Here is a 25,663-nt window from a genome sequence, read left to right as displayed (position 1 = left end):
CAGTAATTGCATCATGTATCCAGTGTGACAGTCAAGGTCAGGCGTCAGCTGATCGTCACAGGCAGCAGATCAGATTAGACATTATGGCAATGAATATAGATAATCTGAACCTGGAACACTGCCTGCTTCCATGATCACATCTCTACTTCTGTAACCACAGATGCCAAGCATACTTGAGCTTCCTTTCTGTTCTTGGGCCTAACTGTACCGCCACTGTTCGAGGTCAACACTGCAGCTCAGCTGAAAACCGACTAAATGACAAGTGCTTTAAACGTTCACTGTCTGCAAAGTAAAGGTTTTCTTTTTATAGGAAATAAAAAAAAAAACAAGAAGCGTAACTAACCTTTCTCTGTGAAGGAAAAAGAGCACACAAGAAGAGAAGATTTTTAAATGAGGACCTTTGGTATATGGCTCCTTTTTGTCATCAAGAATGTAAAAAGCATTTATTTCAGACTTTCTTCCAAATTTACAGATACTCCTGTACCGACACTGCTCTTATTAACATGCAAATATGTTAATTGTAAAGATTATGCGGAGAAGAGAAGCAGAAGGTCCTCATACGGGGATTAAAATGAAGTATGTTGTCATTCATTCTCATGAATTTACCACTTCTGTCCATCTCTGACTCTCTGTGAACAGGAGAGGGAAGATAAAACAATGTACTCATCTTCTCCTCTTTGCCTGGATACTCAATTTCTGGGACGTACAGATTGAAAATCAGTGCCCTAGAATGACGCTGTACAGAAGCAATGCCGCAGGGTTTTCAGTAAGCAGAGGAAGCTCATGCATCCGTTTCTGAGGCAGGAAAAAGATCTGCCACTACTGATAACAGGTGATGTTGATGAAAGCAGGGGCAGCCTGTAGTGTCATCCTGCAGCTGAGCATAAATACGTTTATATTCTTATAGTTGCTTTTCTGAACACTAGAAAAGGATCTGCATTTGCACACTATACTCTGCATTTTGCCACAGAGCATTTAACACTTAATAAGTGTCTAATGAACTAGTTAGGCTTGCCTAATCCATTGAGATAACCAAGATATATGTCAGGAGAAAGTAGAGAAGCTGCCAGTCATTTGCAGTCATTTTGACACACATGTTCACTAGTAGAGCTATTCTTCTCAAAACTTGATGTTTCTGCTTTTGTTGTGCATGCTGTGTGTTGTATCGTTTGCGTGATGATAGGACCAGCTGATGTTGCCTCAAGCGGAGACGAGGACGCCACAGAGATCTGTTGAGCTCACTTTCCTCTGACGCACTTCTTTATGACTCTACTCCGATTATTTACATTTTCAGATTTCTCTTCAGCCTTAACTGCCACTCACTCAACTGACATCACTTCAGGCCATTAATCAGACTCTCATTTGAGTGATTTAATGCTAGTAACATACAGTGGTTACAGTAAGACCTTCTGTATCAACAAATGTTGATTCAATTCATTTCAATAATGCTTTATTAAATACATACTGTTGTTATAGATAGGTAACAGCATCTGTTAATGAGGGCCTCATTCCACTTCTGCACCTGTGCATGCTGGTTAGTTGTAGAACATGCACTAAAGCAGAACTTCCATTAAGTAGACTGCAGCCCTGATTGATACATCTGTTCTTGTCCGACCATTTCAAACCAAAAAGTCTGCTGTGAAAGAGGTCTATAATCTACCATTTACTGCAGTCTTTTATTGATATTCTGCATGTTGCTATATCAATGGTCATAAATTCTTAATTTACTGTGGAAACCTTCTGTACATCGCTCTGGAGCTCATCCACCCTTATCACTGCTTTGTGAACATTTTTTTTACAAAGTAGCTTGTTAGTCATGCAGGATGCAGTTGATCACAATCGAAGCAACAGAAACCGTTTCACAGTACAGATGTTTTTCTTCGGTTCTATTCAGGTTTCCCAGTAAAACTTTCTGGTACATTGCATAAGACCAGGACCTAAAATTGAAGAGCTCAGCCATCATTAATTCTGTTACTCACACCAGTGACTTGCTATTGTTGCACATTAACTGCCTTATGGAGAAAGCCCATTGCTCTTTCTACTGGAAGACACTGCAGTCAACGGTCACAACACCTGTTTAAATATCTGTAACCACAGTGTGTCACCAGCACAGGCCGGAGAGAATTCAGTCTGATCCGATGTTCATCTGTGCTCTGAACTGAGCATTTGGCGTATTCTTTAGGGTTCCTTGGATTCTCTCATGTCCCTGCTTGCTCAACTTTGAACAAAATTAAAACATTTTAATGTGCAGCAGAATTCTCCATATTTTTATGTCTATTACACATTCAGAAAGTCCTACAGGTACATAAACAAAACCTGTTCTTAAAAAGTAAAAATGTTATACTTAAGCTAGTCATTTATGTATCCAATATTTTGTTCTAAAAAAATATGCTAACTTTTGCTCCCTCTGCAGCATTATCTGCTCCCCTAACTGTAGATCAGACATGCATGCCAGTTCAGAGGCATTTTAGCCCATTTTTCTGCACAGAACAGCCTCAGCCTGTTGATGTTGGTGGCTTTGTTCACACCGATTGCTCCCACATCATTTTTACATGATTATTGTCAGGACTTTGTCGGTCCAAATCATTACATTCACTCATCTTTAACCTCTATTTGGAGGAGTCATGTGAGCTGGAAGCTGTCTTGCGGTATGACCCACTTTCTCTTGAGATTCATCCACACACAGACGTCCTGACATTTTCATTTTGTGTTCGCTGGTATGCTGGTAAGTGTAAAATACTTGTTCTATTAATGATGCCTATTCTTTCTGGAGCAGATGCAGCAAATAGGCCCAATATTTAATAAACGGCAGATTGATTGATTATTTGGAACTCATAATTTCTCCTTGCAGCCATTCAGTTGTTCTACTGATTATGTACTCATGAACATTAGCATAACCCAGTCTGAGAAAGGCCAAGAAGTTATCCTTTGGGATCTTGAGTTGTTGATGACTTCTAGATTTCTTCCACTTGTATACGATCAATCTGACTGTGGATTTGTGGAATTAAATCTGGAATCAAAACTCAGATTTACAGTAAATTAACTATAATTTTCTTTCTAATTTGTTTAACTGAGTTCTCTTTATCTTCCTTTAGAAATCATGCGTAAATCTGATGATAATTTAGGTCATGTTTAAGCACCACAATAGAAAGTTGTAGGTGCTTTAAATGACGTGTTTCTTGCGGTGTGTTTTGCACCACATTTTGAACCGCTCACTAATGAGTTGCACTTTGATTTGTAGGTTGAGAGACGACTTCAGCACAGGTCACAATAGCTTTTAGGAGACCCACCTATGGACATTTTACCCTCTTAATGAACACCTGTGCAAGTTAAAGAGACAAAATCTCTAAAGTAAACCAGATCAACGTGAGTTTTGCAACAAAAATTCACTAAGACATGAGCCATAAGAAAAGGAGCCATATTTTTAAAAAAAGTGACACTCTGACTAGGACAAATTGAATCATTTTGAATCATAACACCATCAAAATATGGTTCTGTAATTATTTCTGACTAGTCGACATAATTAGGACCATGATACTCAGAGTCTAAAGAATTTGTTCTTTAGTCTATCAGTGTGTTTTCTTCCAGAATGAGGAGGCCTCTGTGTCACAGTTTTAACAATGAGTCATATTTCTCTTGCACAAATCATACGCTCCAGGTTGTATAATTGTGAAAAACACCTAAAGCGACAGCATGCTGTCACATCTCTTTCCACCCACTTTCCCCTGTCATTCGACTAAAAAGTAACTTGGTGCAATGCTTAAGGAGCATCTGCCGGCTTTTATCTCCCTGTGGCATTTTAAACTGTGCATCGTGGAGTGAGGTAAGCCGAATGAAAACACCTGAAATACTGAAATCCAAACACAGAATATGTCTCTTCTGATTAAACTTGGAGCACAATACAACATGTGTGTATTAGTGTGCGTTTGAGCAGTTATGTGTCAGCCTTTGACATGAGTATGTGTGTCGTCACTGACAGTTACAGAAGACTGAGTCACTGGATGCTTGAGTGAGTTCACTCTTTGTGTTCATGACCACTTCATTAATTCACAATAATTATCCTTTGTGTAAATTTTGGCTGTATTACAATGTATCTTCAGGCAGCCCGAGTTAACGAAATTGTGTAGGGAATGCTTATTTGCTTTGTGGTGTGCACCGACATGCCGAGAGACATGCTTTCTCTCTTTCTCACATCTTTCTCTTTCACTTACTCCTGAGTGTGATCATCTTTCACTGTTTCCCTCATTTAAACCCAAGCTATAATACCCACTCTTCCCCTCTTTCCTCCTCACCGTTTGGGCCCCTCTTGTGCAGCTCCTCCTTGCCGTTCTTGCTGCTGCTGCCAGTTGCAGTCCTTCGGGCCGAGGAGCTTTTGCTGGTGTTGAGCTTCCCGGAGCCTTTACTCGACACTGAGCCATCTTCTTCACTTGGCAACCGTCTGTAGTGGCCATGGCAACAGAGAGACAAGAAAGACAGGAGAAGGGAGAGGAGTGAGACTTGCGAGTTTGCATGCAAACAGAGCATAATTTCACAGTTATCAGTGACAACACATTATCAACTTTAATTGTAAGTTTGATTGTAAAAAAATAATAAAGGATCATTGCAAAAATGACTACAAACTTGATGAGCCACACTTAGCTTGATTCCAGCAACAAGCCTCATCTTTTCACTAAGAGCACCATCTTGTGAACTCCATCTTTTGTCACCTGTGTCTCCTGCAGTGGGTACATGTTGTTTGGCCAAAAAAAGGTGACTGAAACATTCAGATCTAATGGGCAAGATAGAGGGGAAAGGTCTGAGAAGGGGGCCTTCCCAGGAGAAATTGAATCGCAATGCAAGGAGACATACCGTGACACACTGCTCGCTGTCTGCTCAGTTTTCAGCTCACTCTGAACTGTTCTGAACTGTGTTTCTGAACCAAGTTGATGCACTTTGTGCGAGTTTCAAAATGACAAATCAAAGTAAACTCATGAACAATTGATCTGCTATTTCAACAAGCTGGTGTTACGTTGAAATATGATCCACTGTAAAAACTGGCCTCTTTTACTTGCCCTAAACATTGAAGTTACACTTTTAAGTAAACTTAAAAAAGCATCAGCCATGTGTTCATTTTACTGAGTCATAGGCAGCAGGTTGTTTTACATTTATACTGTTAACAAAAATATTTTTTTCTCACTGTGGGTTTATATGTTTAATATTCAGACATTTCAAATAGAAGCAGACTGACAATTGATTTTGGTGCTCAGTTGTATGCAGTTTCCCTTAAACGTGGCGCTTGGTAAGCAGGATTCTCACTAAATGCCCTTTGAACATATCGATACTCCCTAAACTCACAAATTCAAGCAGTGTGACATCAACTTTACATTCTTCATGCAGAAGGGGCCTGTGGAGGTAACTGGGGCCAAATAAACTTATAAAGAACAAAGATAACAACTAGATTACTGTTATTAACTTCTATGTATCAGCAACTCCCTTTGCTTTGCTTCAGAGCTTGGTCTTCATGATTTTTGGAAAATTATATTCTTAGTGGCTGCTTTTCTAATGGTCCTGATCAACCTAAAGTCATAGATTGCCACAAGCATCTAGGGGAGAGGATGACTCCACGCAGAATATTTCAGTTTTGGTTTAAAATCTTCCGCGAACTAGCAAAAGCACAGAACTATAATCCCAAATCATAATTTACTTTGACATCTTTTTGAATGCAGTATTATGCAGACAGTATTAGCCCAAGATAGTTTATGTTTTGTCTTATCAAATTGATTAAATTTATTGATATGCATCCAGTTTTGCATTTCAAGCTTAAAACAATGTGTGAAACGGTGTTTAATCCTACACATTTCCATGCTGCTCTGGTAAAAATCCTCTGTTTGCACACACATCAATGAAATGGCTGTTTGAAAAACAACTGTGACCATGTGACCATCTCTGTTAGACTCTCACAGATAACACAGGTTTAACCTGCCTGTTCTTTTACCATTGCAGCTTTAAGTGTGACAGACAGTGTCTCTGCTTAATCCTCTGTTATATCCTCTCCTTCTCTCCATCACCTGAACAGCATTTCAATTCACCTCACCCCTTCACCACAGAGGAAAACATCCAGACTGAGAGAGATGTAAAATGAATACAAAGTGGTCACTCTGCCTCTTTTTGCAGTGTCTCTTTCTGGTCATTTCCCGCCTCACTGCAGTGGTTTAGCAACTCTTTGTGAGTAAATGTTTATTGTGAACCTCTGTGGCTTTAAGTGAACATGCAACAACATGCTTTCATCTGAACAAGGTTCTGATACAGCACATGTGATGCTAGTTACTACTAAAACCTCAATGTGCTACTTTCAGGATGGGATAAAAGTAATGGACAAGCAGAATAAACCCAACTCTGATTTTACTGGGCAGGTTGTCACTGCCATTTTATGCTCCTTTAGACATCAAATTGAAGAGTTACCCCAAATACAACCACTACTCGCTGATCCACAGTCTTTACCATCACATTGTAGGAAGACTGAATGATTTCCTTTATAGAGACCAAAGTTTTGCCTCCAGGAAGTAGTCAGGTTGCCACAATGTGACTTTGTAAACAACTTTGTGTCCTCACAGATAGAGAAATACAACTACAGACCCACTGGCGTGCAGCATAGATGAACACTGTTGACTAGAAAAGTCAATAAATGCATGAAAAAGACCTAAATAGCATTGTGTTAGTTTTTCATGCCTTGCACACAACATTATGTCCACAGACAAGAACACACTCACACACACACACACGCCTCAGGGCATGTAAGCCGCAGCAGCCACACAATGTGACAGATCTGTCTACAGGTGGTGTGAGATGCACACAGCAGCGGGTCTGGACACAACAGAACCACAGGCGAGGCTTTGTGAACACACACACATACACACACACTGAGTGCAGCCACAGCAGCGGCCACAGCCAGCGATTGGCCGAGCCACAGTAAAAGTCATGTGGTATTCAACAAAGAGCCGGAGGGATGGAGGGAGAAATACAGCGTGTGTTCCATGTAAATCTGTCTGCGAAGGCCAGAGAGAGGAGCAGCAGAATCAATAATCACAGTGCTGGAAAGTAATGTTCATCCCCCCTGCCTCTGTTTTGTCTCTGCACCTCACACACTGTAGCTCTCTGGAGGATGCACTGAGCAGAATAAATGCTCTCCCAATGAGCCGATCCTTCACCGTTACCCATCGTGGTTAACATTCAGTTTGCGCCTTCCTCTTCCCTCTTTTAATAATTGCTGCTGTCATTCCTAACTCCATTTCAATTGTTTTTGGTTTTCAGCTAACAGCAAATAAGGCGTAAAGTCATCACATCACTCCTTTTTTGTCAATACGATGGAACAGTCTGCAGAGAAAGCTGATCTGATTCAACAATAATTATCTTACTGCTCAAGCGTGTGAACACAGACTATTTTGTAGCAATAAAGTGTTGAACAGATTTGCATTTTTCAAGTTTGTGAATTTCAACCATGTTTTGGGAAAATAGTGCATTTAATGACTTTTACTAAAAACCTGCAAACCTTGAAAAATAAAACTTTCCCGTCATTGAATTCAAATTTCTTGCTGATTCACCAACCGGCCATCCATTTTTATTGTTTTCTGATCATTAGGAAATGTCTTCCCAGTGTTTTATACGACATTTTTCTTTGGTCATACATGTGCTGTGTAAGTATTTGAAGTATTTGTGGGTTTAAATACTAACACAAGGTTATTGGTTGCATCACACCAGCTGAGTGTTTCTCTACACAAAACAACAGGAAATTGTTCCCATCTCACAATTTCAGCACCTTTGACGTGCAACAAAGTGCAACTCCAGGAACTCCAGAACACGTGAGCAAACATACGCGTTACAGGTTTTCTTGTGAGACTGGGCAGCAACGCTTGTGACACTTCAGCCTCAGCTCTACATTGAGCTTCATTCTTAGGCCGGCTGGGAAAGTGGCGTGTGCTTCATTACACTGCTGCGTTGCAGCTGCATGTCTGTGTTCACACCAACCACCTTTCTGCTCCTGCTGCAGTGCAGCAGATGACTTTTAAAACAGCCCACCTCTGGTCACTAGCGGCGGCAGGAATTTGATTGTGTGTGGGCCTCCAGAAAACTGGATGGGCCAGTTAAAATAAGCCAAAAAAAACCCCAAAACAGCCAGACACTAACATTAAAGTTCGTTTAACTGTTACTTGTCTTGCTGGTGTGAGGGGGTGGCTATGGGAAGACTTGCTGGGGAGAAGGTGGCCGAGCTGGATGGTGACGTTATCTCATTGTCACTCATAACCGTACTTAATATGTCGGGTGTTTCTTTGTGAAGCCATATGAAAACAAGCTAATTTGCTTTGTTTTGTCGTGTTTACGTTTCATATCAGCTATCGTCTGCGTCTGTCTCATTCACTGCTTGCTTGAAAAGCTTTCGCACCGATGTCATTCATTTCATTGGATCACTTGCTGGTGACGATGCAGCCTGTGGGCAGGCTCCACAAGTGGGGTAGAAGCCGCTGATTGGTCGAGAAGCTTTCACTCAAAGCTTTTCTCAAGCTGCTTATTGGATGAACAGCTAGAATGAAAACTAATGCTGCGTCCGAGGGTGGGCCCGGGCCTAAAATAGGAAGCGTCGATGTTGTGAGAATTAAGCCTCACTCCCAGGAAACATAGATGAAGTAAGACGATCATATTCAACACTTTGGTGCATCTATTTAGGCAAGGACCATATAAGGGAATGTTCTGACACCATCGAAGCTTGACAGTGAAGGAAAAGCTGAACAACTGATGAAAAAGCCGTTATTTATCCCGCCTGAACACGGCTACAGCTTGTGGCAACATGTTTCCGTGGTTTCAGAGCAAATAAGTGTCCTCCTATTGCTTCCATTACTGCAACTGTCCTTGTCACCACGAGGCAGTAAATGAACAGATATGTACAGCTCTAACAATCTAAAAAATAAATAAATAAATAAAAAAACAGAATATGTTTAACCTCAGAGCACAGAAGTTCTGTCAGTGTATGTTGAGTGTTTGAATTCCTACTTGGAAAATGTGTGCGTAGCATAGCGCACATCACTCATTCCAACCTAATCACTGCAGAGAAGAGTAATAAATGCAGTCTCTGTTGCTGTTTTGGTGTGAAATCCTCTGCACCCATCTTGGACTGGTCAGAAAACGGGGCATGTAATTAGTGTTCACCCACGTGTTAGAATGAGCAACTCTACCTTAGGTGAAGAATGGCTCCCCATTCGATGTGTGTGTTCGTATGCAGGTTTGTAAAGCTGATTATCACACACTGACAGCTTTTGCATTACTTTACACCGTTACACAGAATGGCTCCCTCCGGCTTGGCCACAGCCAGGGTTATAAATATACATGCATTTATCATCCCTGAGAAGCAAAGCACAACTAATCCCAGCCCCATTCATTTTTGTTTTCCAATAAACAAATGTGAGGTGCTTTCACTGTCTTTGGTGCATTTCTGCATTTTCATTTCTGTGAGACGAGGCAGGATGCATCTCATTTATGGATACACATTTCCTCAAGGGAATGATGTCACCATAGAATCGGGGTGGGTGTCTGTGTGGGTTTAGCTTGTAGTAGAAAAACGCGTGGGGGCAGAAAAATTTTGCAAAAACTGAACATCATCTTGCTCTAAATGTTTTCAGTGTTCAGGCTGAGAGGATTAAAATTCACAATCTCTCTGAAGTCTTTTGGGAAGAAAAATGTTTTGGACATCTTGTCAAAAACATCTGAGCTGTTTGATTCCAAAACTGTTTGTGCTAATCACTGCTAATGTAAAGGAGACAATAACAGGAAAAATCCAGCTGGAAATAGTGAACAAAACAGCGATTCAGATGTAATACAGTTTATAGAGGGTTGGATTGAGGCAAATAGAAATTAGCAGCAGTCAATTGTACATCACATTTCTAAATATCCATTGTTGTGTATCTGGTCATATATCACTGAAGACATTTTCTCAGTAACTGTGCGGATTAATGAGCATCTTTTCAGCAAACATTTGGTGTGAAATCACCAAAAAAATAGGAATCATTGTGTTTTATATGCAAAGATGTTATGTGATTCCTTCCTAACCGCTCTGCCATGTTGCATCATCATGTTACGACAGCAGCCCAGAAGAAACAAACCGAACAGCGTCCCAAGCGTGCATCCTTTGCATTTTCAGCCGTCACCATATTAGTGTGGGTAGGTGAAGGATTTGGGTGCGATTTGCAATTTGAGCCACTTGATGTCAGTACATCCTACACGTTGGAACCATAAATCCGTAGATCTGATAATATCTTTTTAGTTAAATCTGTGTGTCTCTGCTTATAAGCTCAGAACACCACAAACTATAAAGAATGAAGTGCTTTCAATCACATACGTGATCTCATTTTCAGATTATTTGAGAGAAATCATTTCACTGAAATCCATCCATCCATCCATCATCTGCCGCTTATCCAGGGGTCGGGTCGCGGGGGCAACAGCTTGAGCAGAGAAACCCAGACTCTCTGTCCCCGGCCACTTCCTCCAGCTCTTCCGGGGGGACCCCGAGGCGTTCCCAGACCAGCCGAGAGACATAGAACACCTCACCAGGGAGGCTTCCAGGAGACGTCCTAACCAGATGCCAGAGCCACCTCATCTGGCGCCTCTCAATGCGAAGAAGCACCGGCTCGACTCCGAGCCCCTCCCGGATGACTGAGCTTCTCACCCCAGCTCTAAGGGAGGCGCAGACACCCTGCGGAGGAAGCTCATTTCGGCGATCTCGTTCTTTCGGTCACTACCCACAGCTCGTGACCATAGGTGAGGGTAGATTGACCGGTAAATCGACCGGTAAACCTTCTTCACCACGATGGGTCGGTGCAGAGCCTGCATCACTGCGGACGCCGCACTGATCCGCCTGTCAATCTCCCGCTCCATTCGTCTCTCGTGAACAAGACCCCGAGATACTTGAACTCCTCCACTTGAGGAAGGAACTCGTTTCTGACCCAGAGAGAGCATTCCGTCCTTTTCCGGCTGAGAACCATGGTCTCTTACTGAAATCCATGTAAATGATCTGTGTGCCTAAATACGTTACTTTTAATAATATGGGCTCATATAAATGCTGCCGTGTGTGTTTATTTCACAAATATCAAGTGCATCAATCATTGTAACACTTGTGAACATTTAGCCTTAACCCCAGATATGCTCAGTATGTTTCAGAAAATTAGCTTTTGGCTAAAATTATTATCAAGTGTATGAAAAGAAAATATCCAAATATCATTGGAAAATATGTGGAATTGTATTATATCACACCATTTGTAGATGCATATTGTGGATCCCTACAGACATCCTCTATTCCTCCCTCTTTGAACTAAATTGATCATCATGTTCTTGAGAGTTCATTTGAGACGCAGACCTGATTCTACAGATGTTACCATGCATCATTGTGTCTCCTGCTTTTTAAATGGACGTCTTGGAGCGGGGCATGGGCTTAATAACCTTAATTGTCCGTGTGCCTGATGAGGCTTGCAGGGTTTCACTTCTCTTCTGCAGCACACAGTGTTTGCCCACAGTTGTGGACTGCAATCCATCGATCTTAACCACTTCTTCAGATACCATTTCAGTTAAATGAAACCCTGTGTAAGTCTCAATTTCATGTTGCGGCTCATGAGTTGGGTTATTAAGAGATGCAGATCAATGACTGGGAGTGTGTGACCCTCAAGGGTTCACTGGTCTGATTTATTTTGCTTGATTTTATAGAGTTATCGCCCAGGGAGAAGCAGACCTGTCTCAAGGCCTCAGGCTATGTTCACAGGTAGAATCTCTCACACTGAGCAGAATATATTTTCTTTGTGCATTATCTCTGGTTTAAGATTTGCATTAACATCTATTGCAAAGTTTATTTGATTAACTTTGAGTCAAAGAACCTTTTGTGTCAAATCATGATTTAGATGAGGTTGTAAATTACCTCAGCAATTAATAATTCTCACTTAAATCATAAAGTCTTTATTCTTTCTTAACCAAATGTGCCAGTGTGTCTTGTCCTGTACTTTCATTACCCCCTACCTGAACCAGGGTTTGAATTCCCACCCCGCTATGACGTGGGTGTGCAGTTGGTGAGAGGTTGGGGTAGCTGATAATAATGCTGCTTGTGGAAGAAGAGAAGGTTGTTGTGGTGTGAGGAGCAGTGATGGCTGGCATTGGGGGAGTGACTCTGTGACTCGCCTCCTGGAAGTGTCGTGGGCCCAACTAGACAAAACACTTATGAAAGGAGGTTCCCACCTGATGACCCCACTGACATGTTGGTCAGCACTGCTCGCTGGTCTATAGGGATTATAGGGATCAGAGGTTCTTCATTAAGTACTGAGCCGGTATTAGAAAGTTAATTGTTGAATTTAGGGAATTATTCACAGAGTCTGGTCCATTTCTTTTGTAGCACAAGTTTCTTGTGTTTAATTTGAATTCTGACATAACCAAATGATTTTATTTGCTCTAACAACTTACATTTCAGCTTTCTTGTTAACACTGGGATTATCTTGGGATAACATCAATCTGTCAGAGTCTGCACTGCTTACTCGTGGCTTCTCCCCAGCTTAACTCAGTGATACACAAACAGGGAAAATCTCTGAACTTCACTGTTGAAAAGCTTGCTGGTTTTCTTTAACGAGAGGTTTTTGAAGCAAGGAACAGCATGTCTGACTGGCTCATTTTGCTGGCACTACCTGTGCACAAACACAGTTTGTAGTGAAAATGTGAATGAAGAAGCTCTGACACATCGCCAGCATGAATCATCAACCTTCTTAAGAATGAGGCACGATGAAGTCAGAAGCGTGACGTAAGGTCTTCAGCAGAATTAGGGGAGTTTTGTTTTACCCAGCAGCAGACTACAACACAGAGCTGCTTTTGCTGACAGCGTTTAGAAATGAGCATTTTGACAAATATATTCATGTTGGTATTTTTCACTTAATCTGTGTCAACAAGTCCAGGGTAAACAATATGTTGTTATTTAACTAAATGATACATTAACGTAAATAATTCACTGGGTTTATGGATCAAAGATCTAAGCCATGTAAAGTGTTGCTTAAACTTGTAAACTTTACAACCTACAAAAGAGAGTTGAAAGATTATAAGGTGGAGTTTCAGATGAACGCTGATGTTATTTTGTGTTTCATGGATGCAAAAAAAGGTAATTGTGCGCCATCTCTTATTGGACAATATAACTTAGCTCAACAGAGATTTAGCTTGTTTCCAAGTACAGGGACGGTGTAAACGTGGACAGGATTATCACTATGGTCCTGCAGGAGGCTGTGGTGATACAGAAAGTAACACAATTTTCCTGTGTGTGTCTGCAGAGTCAAGGTAAGATGTTACGTAAGGATTCTGTCTGACCAATCAGAGGTCTGTATCGGCTCAGCTCGCTCGGAGCTTCAGCTGGGACAGCAAAACAAAACATTCATGAGCTTAATCAAGTGGTGTACAATGAAACATAAAAAGCTCAAAGTTTCCATAAAAAAAAAGATTTTTTCAACTTCTCAGCACTTTGTGTTGTCAAAGTTAGTGTCTAATTTCTATAAGCTTTCCTAAGGGTTCATAAATCCTTTAAAATGGACCGATGCAGCTTCTGTACATGTGCTGTACTACAGCCTCAGACAAAATGTGACATCTGTTAATGTACAGAATGAATGTGTGTGTGTTATATATGTGATATCTGACCAAATCACTGCTCCACACAAACACGCATACAGGTTTGGAAGTTTTTTAAAATGCAAAACAAATCTAATTTGTAATTTGTTCCTTTGTTTGTTATATCTAACATGCAAATGAACTGCATTGATACGCTGACGTACGACGGCTTGTGTACAGTGTGAGAGTCAGTGTCTTACCTGTGTTTATCACTATATCGATTGGAAGCAAACACATTGCAGTAAAGTGAACAAATAAGTCAGTAACTGTCTTACCCTCCTTTGTGCAGATCAGCAGATGGAGGCCTCTTACTCGCGGTCCCATCCTGGTGGACCTTCTTATCTAGCGACAGTGACAGCGGAGCATCTCGCACAGGCAGCCCCAACACCAGCGTCTCCTTAGTAACAGAGATGGTCTCATCACCAGTTCGACCCATGTGCTTCTTGGCGTAGTCGAAGCCCTGGACAGGCTGGCAGGAAGAAAGAGTACACGGAAGAACACGGGTCACTAACGTGGGTGGGTTTTAACTTCAGGGAATCTTTACATTTTACCCTTTTTAAATTAATCAATTTACAGAAGCTGCATCAGACATTTAATTGCTAATTTTCTGCAAAGCAATTGGGAAAAGCCTTTGTTTTGCTTTTTTAATAGGTTTACCTGTTGGCTGATAGGCCCAAAGCGACAAGAAACATTAAAACAAGCGGCTGACATACACAAAGCACATGCAAAGACCTTTTTACTGCATCATTTTCCATTTTTCCATTTCACAGGCTGATGAGACAAAAATACCATCAATGCACATTATCGATAAATCCGTATATGAAAAGCAATGTCATTATAATTTATAAACCACAAAAAAAGCTATGGATGATATCACTCAAAATGCAAGCATACACAATGATGAATAGTTTAAACAACAATGTCGCTAACTCGGGCTTGGTTGGAGCTCTAGAATAGTTTGGATTCAACAGAATGATTGATCAATCAAAGCACAGGATGGCCAAGCAAAGCAGCCACGTTCGGTGAAAAGTTCACGTTTAATAAACATGCTTCAGTACAGAACTCTAAATTATTCAACCAGAAATAAGTTATAAATAACATTTATGTATGCAAAAACTACCCTGCTATTGTGCGGGTATTCCTTTATGCCACAAAGTTCATGTAATTTTCTCTTTTTTCTGCTAAGAATGACCTGGTGAGGAGATTCTGGCCTTCTTTTCATGGTATGAAAGAGTATGACCAGATTAAATCTATCACAAAGATTTAACTAACAATAAAATCATTTTTAAACTATAGGTAACCTTGATATATTTTCAGTACATTTTGGAGATCTTTACTTTAAACTCAATCGCTTAAATCTCTAAAAATCTATTTGTCATTGAGTAGGTTACTTTAAATGCACGGTATCAATTCTAACAGGATTTCTTCTTAAAACTGCTATGTGAAGTAAGTTAGGATCTTAGCTTGGGTCAGTGGAAGATATCTCCACCATCTGCCCTCAGTGATGACAGACCAGTTACCATGACACCCCATGTCACGAAAGTCCTGGGGAGACTGTTTTTGATTCACCAGAGTAAGCAAGTGAACACCGTTCAAGTTCAATCTACCCGCTTTAGCTAGGCCATTCTTTACAAAGCAGGCAGCACAATGAGGATCCTGTTCTCTGATTTCTCCAGGGCTTTTAATACAGTTTAACCTGTACTGTTATGCAAGAAGCTCCAGCAAATAAAGGGGGATACCTCCACCAATGCCTAAATTATCACTGATGAACAGGAGGATGAGTACAGGGAACTGGTCATTCACTTTGTGATGTGGTGTGGGAACAATCACCTCATCTGAAACACAAACTAAACAAAAGAGATGACTGTGGACTTTAGGAGGACCAGGAGTAAACCAAACACCATTTTCATTCTGGGGGAAGAGGTGAAGGTGGTTGGGAGTTCACCTAAACACCAGACTAGACTGGAAATGAAACACTGTCTCCAGAAAGGAACAGTACAGATTACTGAGGAAGCTATGGTTCTTCGGTGTTAGCACCAACACGCTGCATATCTTCTATAAGTTCAATTCAATTCAATTCAATTCAATTCAATTTTATTTATATAGCGCCAGATTACAACAATTGTCATCTCAAGGCACTTAAGTAATATAGTCCAATTCAAGCCAATTGGAATTCAATTCATTGTAATCATGATCCAATTAATTCTTATAGAGCCAATTCAAAAAATTTATATCCTAGCTAAGGAAACCAACAGATTGCACCGAAATGTGTCTTCAGTCCAATCTCCCGTCCTGAGCGTGCCTGTGGCAACTGTGGAAAGGAACGACTCCCTTTTAACAGGAAGAAACCTCTGGCAGAACCAGACTCAGGAAGGGTGGCCATCCGCCTCGACCAGCTGGGGTTTGAGAAGACAGAAAAGAGGGAAAAGAGGGGGGAAAAACACCATAACGCCATTCAAAGGATATCTGTTGGAACAGGGAAACATAGGTTAATAATCACAATAATGTCACATGTACATAAAATCAATTGTGAAATTAATCAGGGGGAAAAAGAGAGCAAAGTGAGGAAAGGTGTGACAGATGAGGTCCCCCAGCAGTCTAAGCCTATAGCAGCTTAACTATGGGATGTTTCAGGATTACCTGAGCCATCCCTAACTATAAGCTTTATCGAAAAGAAAAGTTTTAAGCCTAATCTTAAAAGTGGAAAGGGTGTCTGCTTCCCGGACATTTACTGGCAGCTTATTCCACAAGAGAGGGGCCTGATAACTGAAGGCTCTACCTCCCATTCTACTTTTAGAAACTCTGGGAACAACAAGTAAACCTGCAGTTTGGGAGCGAAGTGCTCTGTTAGGAAAATATCTTACAATTAAATCTTTAAGATATGATGGAGCTCGGTCATTAAGAACTTTATAAGTGAGAAGAAGAATCTTAAATTCTATTCTGAATTTAACAGGGAGCCAATGAAGAGAAGCTAAAACTGGAGAAACATGATCTCTCCTGTTAGTTCTCATCAGAACTCTGGCTGCAGCATTTTGGATCAGCTGGAGGCTTTTCAGAGAATATGTGGGACAGCCCAATAATAAGGAATTACAGTAGTCCAATCTTGAAGTAACAAATGCATGGACTAGTTTCTCTGCATCACCCTGAGACAGGATGTTCCTGATTTTAGCAATATTACGAAGGTGAAAGAAGGCAGTCCTAGAAACCTGTTTTATATGTGCGTCAAATGATAAATTCTGGTCAAAAATAACTCCAAGGTTCCTCACTGTAGAACTAGAAGCCAAGGAAATACCATCTAGAGTAACTATATAACTAGACAATTTCTCCCTGAAGCGCTCAGGTCCAAAGAGAACAACTTCAGTTTTGTCTGAATTTAAAAGCAGACAGTTCTGAGTCATCCAGGTCTTTATGTCTTTAAGACAGGCTTGTAGTCTGACCAACCTGTAGGTTTCATCTGGTTTCATAGATAAGTACAGCTGAGTATCATCAGCATAACAATGGAAATTTATGCCATGCTGTCTGATAATGTTACCTAATGGAAGCATGTATAAAGTAAAAAGAATCGGTCCAAGCACAGAACCCTGAGGAACTCCATGACTTACTCCAACGTGTGAGGAAGATTCTTCATTTACAAGAACAAACTGGAATCTATCAGATAAATATGACTTAAACCAGCCTAATGCAGTTCCTTTAATCCCAATAACATGTTCAAGTCTCTGTAACAGAATGCTGTGATCGATCGTATCAAATGCAGCACTGAGTAAGTCTGCGGTGGAGAGGGGAAACTGCTTTGTGGCAATCTGTTGGGGCAGCAACATCAGAACCAGAGACTCAAAGAAAACTCAACAAACTGATAAAGGAGGCTGGCGCTGTGCTCAAAACTACCTCTGGAGCTGATTATCCAAATAAGAATGCTGCACAAGTGACTAAACATGACGATACTGTTCACTCACTACACGACAAACTGATTAAACAACGGAGTGTGTTCAGTCAGAGGCTTCTTCAGCTCAGCTGCAACAGAGGACAAAGGTCCTTCCTGCCTGCAGCCATAACTGACTGTTCTCAAATAACTTATCAATATTATTTATTTATCAATATTCAAATGACATGATTTCCTTTTAAGTAACAGTAAATTATTGTTTATCTCTGTTCAGTTCAGTGCAATCCTTCCACAGATTTTGTGTTAATTAGTTAATATTTTTCAAGTGTTCAAGGTTAGCCAAACATAAACCCTGTTTTCCAGATAGATTTCTCTTATATGTGAATAGACATATTTGGTAGAATCATGAATGTTTAGACTTTAAGCTGCGAATGCAGTTTACTTTGCTTGAAGTAATTGATGAATGAACTGCTTTAACCTCACATTTACATCCAGAAAATGGATTAAGCCCAATAAAGCCTTAATTAGATGGAGAATGAAATTGTTGTGACAGTTGAGATTCTCGTTCCAGCTGAAGGACTGAACAGCCTGACATTGTTGCACAGATGTCAGAGAGCCAAACAGTGAACATGACACGGTCTCCTGACTATCAAAGAAAAAACTCCACATTAACGTTGCTTCTAATTCGGATAAAAGTAATTGGATGGACGCCCCTCTCTGAATCAGTTATTATCAGACACCAAACAGCAGAGCTCGCATAATGAAAAGTTGAAAAATAAATAAATAATTCGGCTTAGCAGCACCTTTGAAGTTAGAGGTTTTGGCATAAAGAGACAGAACATTAAAATGACTGCAGAGCATGTTAAGAAAGCCTCGACACATTCTTTGTAAGACTAAACGCCTTTCAATTTAAGGAAAAGAGAATAGGCACAAAAGAAGGAGAGAAAGACCAGCTTTGGGTTACACAACAAAGCAGATGAAACCCTGATTTTTCTTCTATTTTGAGCGACTCCTAAATAGGACGCCTAATGCACTTGATGATGCATGCTAAATTCTGAGTGCATGTGAGGATAGGCTAGGCGGTGTGGGCATCCGGCTGATGGCGTTGTTAATAATTTATCAGTCATACACACCGTTGTGCCATCAGATAGCTCTAAAACACGTGGCTGCAGCCACGGATGAGTCTCGTGGAAAGTGATACAAGCTCGTGTAAGCACACATAACAGCGAGAGGCTTAGGCTGCCCCACCGCACCATGAGTAGATGGACTGAGTGCGAGTGCCAGCACGAATAGTCTACCAACTGAAACGATCCATGCCGACAGTTGTGATGCTTTCGTGTGAACAATGCACAGAGAGTGCAAACGTTTCCTTGCCTATGGCTTCATGCTGTTCTCTCAGGTCGAGAGGGGCGGTGATATGTGTCTTTCTGGACAAACGAAGAGGCGGCACGTAAGGAAGGAAAGGAGCTGAAGATTAAATGAGCTGTTCCAAATATATCTCTCCACTGATATGCATATGGATCATCGTAGAAAACATTTGTCATTTACTGACAGGTAATGGCCATCATCAAGGCCAAGAGGTGCAACCTGAAAAAGTGCACCTGACATTTCACGACTTGTATTTCACCGTCGTTGCTCACACTCTGTCTTCATCTCTCTGTTCTTTTCTAATATGCAACTTCCTTCTTTTTTTAATTGTCTGTTCTTTCTTTCTAATTTTCACTCCCCCCCTTCTCTTCCTGTCTTCACGTGTCACACTGACAGTGTGTGGATTTAACAAATGGCCATCTTTCATCTTGTCTGAGCGGCCCAGTTTAATGAAGACTTTGGTTCCAGACAGAGTTTGCAGTACGGTGTGAGCCTCAGATTGGTCTGTCATGGAGATGAATGGTGGTTTTCTCCACATCCACACATCCATTTAGAATACTGACAGAAGGCAAGAGAAAGAGAAAAGAGAGGATGACAGCAACATGGGGTCCCACCAGTTCTTTCACAAAATGCTGTTTGAAGTATCTGTGAGCATGACCCCACTGCACCACCAAATTATCTCTCCTTTCCCTACAAAACAGAAGCTTTTCCTCTTGCTTAATTTTAGCTTGTGGCATTGGCCAACAGCAGCTTGATGAGGTGCAGCAGATGGATAAGATGTGCTTTATTCCCCCTACAGCCATATTGATCTAAATTCAGCTCCAGCAGCAGTGTGGATGAAGCCACAGAGTTACATGTGAAAAAAAAGATTTAGGTACATTTGAAGAGACAGAATCGCGCACACATCGGTGCCGATCTACATTAGTTAGATAAACTCCTCCTGGGGCGAGTTAAAGAATGATGCAGCAAAATGCAAATACCTTCAGTCATTTAAATGGCAGCTGCTGTATTGAACGTGCACTGAGCACCTTACAAATGAAAAATGGATTTCTTATTCTTTTGCTGATTCCACTTCTATTGTATTCTGCACAAGAGCTGGCTCTCTGAGGCTTTAACGCCTATCCAACGCAGCACAAAGGGAGGAAAAGCCATTTCAAAGAATGTTCCGGCTGCACAGCAGAGTGATGAAGTGAGCCGGATGCTGCAGAATCACTCGTTAATGCCTAAATACACACGAAGACCTAATATAAACCACAGTATTGATCAGCAGCTTTAGTTTGCTCTGCATGGTGGAGCTAACAGGGATGGAGCCCTTTGCACACACATGTAAACACATGTTATGCACAATTAATTGAGGTAGATCAGATGGGGTCTATTATTGTGCTGGAAACTGGTTGGGATTCAGGTGGCTTTAACAGAACACAAACACCTGTTGGTTCATGACACGGACTCCTTTTATACCAAGAATTAGCATTTGATTTGTATCTTGATTTCTAATTGGTTTCTCCCTGTTAAAAGGGAGTTTTCCATTCTTCTGTTGCCGACCACTTCATTGCAGTAATATAATTGTATTTAACTGAACAGTTGATAAATGCTTGCTTTCTCTATAAAGTACCTCGAGATCATATTTGTTGGGAATTTTTTTTATAAATAAACTGAAATTAAATTAAATTCATATAAATGATCAAAAACAGACTAAATGCAAATAGGCAGATGATGTAAGGAGGGGGTCTGGCTCTCAGCCTGGTGGAAATGCAACTCTGCCTCCACCTTATAGCTTATATTTCATATATTATATTCTATAGTTGTTGAATGGAATTTTGCGCATATTCCCCATAATGTTAATCACAAGTACCGTATTTTGCGCACTATAAGGCTCACCTGATTATAAAGCGCACCCTCAATTATGGGGTCCATTTCTGTACTCAACCCATACATAAGGTGCACCTGATTATAAGGCGTATGTATTACCTAATGTTCTCTGATTGGTTTACGGCTGCCAGCACACGTAGTGTATGTATTACGTCCCTGTGTCAGCGGGAAAAGGTCCGACGGTGAAGGACAACATCGTCGGTGGCTTTTACACTTATAAACCTATAAACTGCACATGGGTCTGCATCACCCATCTCAGACTGAAGAACAGACACTCACTGGGACATGGGCAAAAGCATTAATGACGACACGATTCAATCGCTAAGTACGAGCTCCATACAATCTTCGCCCCATTCAGAGTGAATGGCTGGGATCCGCCTGACCCTGGATTCACACCGAACGCAAAGCGAGCGACGGAAGTGGCCAGTTGGCATTCTTTTCCAATGTAGGAGAGCGAAGAGGCGCAGCAAAAGTGAACGTGGCGGTGAGCGGTGAGTGATGCGGATGGCGTTAATGCCCCGATGAATGCTCGGCGCTCCCCGTGGTGCACACATAAGGCGCACTGGATTATATGGCGCAAATTCTGAAAATTGAAGGCTTTTAGATGCACCTTATAGTGCAGAAAATACGGTATATGGAACAGAATAGGATAGAATGATACTTTATTAATCCCCCAAAGAAGAATTATAAATGTGATTTATATAAAACTGAATAAACTTCAAAGTCACAAATGAAAAACATTGACATTTTATTTAAAAATAATGCTTTTTGCATTATTTACAGACAAAAACTATCATCAAGGCAGAGACTACAACATTTGTTGATGGATGATGAGTCAGTTATGGATAAGTCTGGTAATTTCACTTGTCTCTACAGTCTCAGATTACTGCTGCAGGCAGGATTTAAGCCCACCTGCCCCTGCAGATGAAAGGGTCACACAGGGTCACATGATGTTAATCTTTTGTTGAAATTCTCTTCCAGGATGATAGTGTCCTGAACCACAGGGCAAGATAACCTTATGCACCAGAATGCTTGTCTCACAGAACCGTTTGGGAAGTGTCCATATACGTTTTGGGCTCTGATAGTCTTTTTTCTAACACTGAAAACGGGACAGAAAATGTGGCAGAAAAGAGGATGACTTGCAATAATAAGCCATTAGTCAGGACTCACACGCGGCTCTATAACCAGTGGAGGTGCACGGCGCTCCAGATTACTTCAACCAGTCCGATAACTGAAGTGTTACATGCACATCCAATCAGTGAGAAGAAGCTGGTACAGCCAGAGTCCAGCCGTCGCTTTCAGCATGAGATGCAGATTAGTCAGAATTTTTGGGATTTGGTCAGAAACAGAGAGTTTGGAGCCTGCCTAGATAGTTTTGTGTTGCAAGGGCTCACAGATTCTTTTTTTGGGGGGGTGAGCATGAAAATCATGTAGGTCATATGCTATGACCTCACCGAACACCTTTGGGAGATGTTGATTCAAAATGTTGGACAGTGGTTAGCTATCACAATCCAAACACAAACACCTTCTGAGAGAATTATAATTCATGTCTCCTACAGAGTCCCACACACTTACAAATGAGCTTATACTGACAGTGTGTGGTGCACCAGCACCCCCAGTATGAAACTTTCAACAGTGTGCACAACTTTGATATGTGAAAGTACAAGAGCTCCCTTTCAAAGTATCAAAATAAGGTATCGGCTATAAAAAAAGACCACAGCATGGGGTCACATCTTTCAGTGAAGGTTGTAAGGCTGTTTCACACCCAGAAAACATCATGAACAGGGTGTGTGTGTGTGTGTGTGTGTGTGTGTGTGTGTGTGTGTGTGTGGTCTGAGGTGTTTCCATTTTTGTATCTGCAACCATAGAGAATAAATACATAATTTTCTTAAGGAGTTCAATGTGAATCAATTTAGCTTTCCATGCAAATATAATCTGAAGATCAGTCAAAGGCCAAATTAAAGAGAAAATGCTAAAGCAACATGAATCAAATGGAGAGAATATCATCAAGGACTAACCTTGAAGAATTCGTGCAGGGAACAACAATTACAAATGTTCATTGTCTCCTATTATGGAATAATCCTCAAGAAGGGACCATTCTGTCCAGTCTGCTGACCGTGTTGCCACAACAGACCTAGTTCAGGATAAACTATGGACCGAGCTGCGTGTCATCTTCTTCATAATCTTCTAAATATGTCGTATGTAACAATAAGAAAAATAAAGAGCCTGGACAGCCGACATCAGTGGTCAATATACATATGGCCCTATGAGAAGAATATTTAGATGGCCTTAAAGGGGAACTCCGGTATTTTTAAAGCTAGACCTTATTTCTGGAATAAAATATGTTTATCTACTCACTGAGAACAGTTTGGCGAAAGTAGGCCTCCTTCGGAAGCTATTTAGAAAACTCGCGATCGGTGTATATCTATATCATGGAGTGAACGGGGCAGGGACAATGCAGCCTCTAAATAAGGCATTATCTGTCTTTATTTCACCAATACTTTAAGACGAATGAATGAACAAACGTGTACTATAGCTCTGTTAGCTCATAGGTGCTGTTATGTGGCTACTTGCGGCTATAGGAGAGCTAACGGAGGGATTTCTACACACACCTCTACTGGGACCACTTCATCCACATGCATGGCTGCAGCACAGCTCATTCACTCCGGTAAGAACGTCCATCTTACTCAAAGTCATCGGTCACGTTGTCAAAATCTGATAAACATCATGCCATGTTGCACAAAACTAGCAGTAGCAAACTCCGTGTGAAGTTAGCTGACTGTCAGAGAAAAGAGTAAATAAACTGTGCTGCAGGGGGGCGTGTGGATCGCGATTTATCTAAATAGCTTCCGAAGGAGGCTTACTTTCGCCAAACTGTTCTCGGTGAGTAGATAAACGTATTTTATGCCAGAAATAAGGTCTAGCTTTAAAAAAAAACGGAGTTCCCCTTTAAATGATAATAAGAATGACTAATTAATGTATATGTTAATCTAATAGAAATGTTTGCAACACTGCTGCAAGCAGTTTCCTTGTGATAAATATTCATCTTATTTGATCACATATACCAGCGCTCGAGTTCGCTGTGGACAAAACTGTGAACATGCACCCACTTATGAAACCTCATATTTCTGGACTCTTTAAATATTTGATGCATTTTGTCGTGAAATTCAATACTAGTAGCATTAAATGTTAACAAATGGTTGTGAGAGCAAACAAACCTTGCAGCTGAAAATAATTTGAATGTTAATACATCACGTTCAGGAGAGGCTAAACACAAACAGCATGCACATATGTGCGCTGGAGTTACACCAGCTCCATTACCCACCAACAAAATCCCGCCTACCATCTTTGCATCCATTCTTCCCGGCTCACTCTGCATCTCAAGGGTTTAGGCTGAGAAAGGCTGGACCAAAAATAACCCAAAAATACAGTAGCTCACATCCTCCATCACAGCAACAACACCAGCACTGATGGCTTCTGCTGTCATTTAAAGCCGTTTAGGATTTTTATCTGCTGCCTGATGGCTGATGGCCCTTTGAACCATATTATATTACACCATACAATTTAGTTGTGAACCTCATATTAAAAAGAATTAGGTTGGAGGTCTGTGTAGGGTTCCTGCTGAGCTACTGCGAGATGAGAGAGGCTTCATCCGAGAGGAAGAAACCCTTACAAGCGTGAAAGGGAAATGCACTCGCAGAGAGGTCATGTAGGTTGATGACACAACCTCGACTCACTTTGTATAGATGCTACAAATGAAAACAGATTGCTTTGGTTTGCAGGTGATGCGAATCCTTTTGCATTTCATATTTACAGCCTTCCTCTAGTCTAACAGAACTGAGCTCATTTCCCTTTACAAGCTGGCCTCTCCTTGTTAATTCAGTCCATCGATTCAGACCTAAACCATTTCAATCTTAAGGAACTCACTTGTGAAATTTATACCCTCTTTTATGGTTCACGTCCTCATTGCCCCTTCCCCCTATTGATCTCCTAGTCAGTAATGACGGTGGAATAACTCATGTCCACAACACAGAAGCCACATGCAAGAGTTTACCCAGCAACAGCCACATACAGCACATAGAGCAAAAGGCATCCATCGTGGCAGTGGTGCAACAAACCTATCAGAAAGCAAAGCAGTAACTCATTCATTCATTAACTGACTCGGTTGTCTTTTTGACAATTTTCTTATTAAATACCTGGTGGTGGTAACTGCCCTCTCTTCGATATGAGGTCTAAACAGGGAGAGAGTCAGAAGGACAAGGTCATGGAGGGGCTCAAAAGAACAGAACAGACACAAAAGGAAAGAAACCTCCATTTTAAAGCTTTAGCCATCCTTCTCTTTGGTGTTAATAACACTGCACACATCAAAGTCAACTGTCAACAGGCTGTCTGAGGCCTTAACGCCACCCCTGTAAGAAAAAAGATTGGCTCATTTTCCTGTCTGTGGCATACCCAAAGTAAAGTGAGCCCTGTTCCAGAGCCACATGCCTGAGTTCGATCTCTTCTGAAAGCGAACACGATGCATTTTTACGAAACAGTCAGAATTCTCTTAGCTCAAAGTTTTATTGAACTGACTTTTGTTTGGATTCTCTCTGGCACTGACAACATGTGTTGAAGTCACGACGCTGCAAATCTCAGCTTTGCAACGGTATGTTGCGCTGGCACCGACTCATACGCAGCACTTATGCATGAAGTGAAATGTGTTGACGATCCAGCAGCAGGTTTTCTAAGGAGTTAAATGCCTCTTAGAGTTAGACTGTAGTGACATCTAATGTTTAATTTGCAGACAGAAACCAAGCGAATGCACTTGTGTGAACGCATCCATTTCTAGCGTGCAGGATAACTGTCAGTGTCAGACAAAAAATGCCCCAAAAGTACAGAAATTTCTCCCTCTAA

General features: G+C 41.1%; 1 protein-coding gene across 3 annotated transcripts in view; it reads right to left on the bottom strand.

The window, feature by feature from the left end:
• The window catches only part of kiaa1549la (KIAA1549-like a), a 124,044-nt gene that overhangs the window by 20,052 nt on the left and 78,329 nt on the right, over positions 1 to 25,663 (bottom strand). For 2 of the 3 annotated variants that reach the window (XM_072386596.1, XM_072386597.1), the window contains exons 12-14: positions 24,964 to 24,999; positions 13,923 to 14,116; positions 4,293 to 4,438 (exon numbers count right to left, since the gene is read on the bottom strand). In XM_072386596.1, coding sequence (XP_072242697.1) covers positions 4,293 to 4,438; positions 13,923 to 14,116; positions 24,964 to 24,999 — 376 coding nt within the window. The remainder of the gene's footprint in view (positions 1 to 4,292; positions 4,439 to 13,922; positions 14,117 to 24,963; positions 25,000 to 25,663) is intronic. The other variant, XM_072386598.1, reaches the window with a different exon arrangement.

This window comes from Leuresthes tenuis, unplaced genomic scaffold (assembly GCF_036924035.1).
Source record: "Leuresthes tenuis unplaced genomic scaffold, fLeuTen1.0.hap1 SCAF_5, whole genome shotgun sequence".
Taxonomy (NCBI): Eukaryota; Metazoa; Chordata; class Actinopteri; order Atheriniformes; family Atherinopsidae; genus Leuresthes; species Leuresthes tenuis.
Note: the sequence above shows the minus strand (reverse complement) of the source record. Positions and strands in the feature narration are given on the sequence as shown.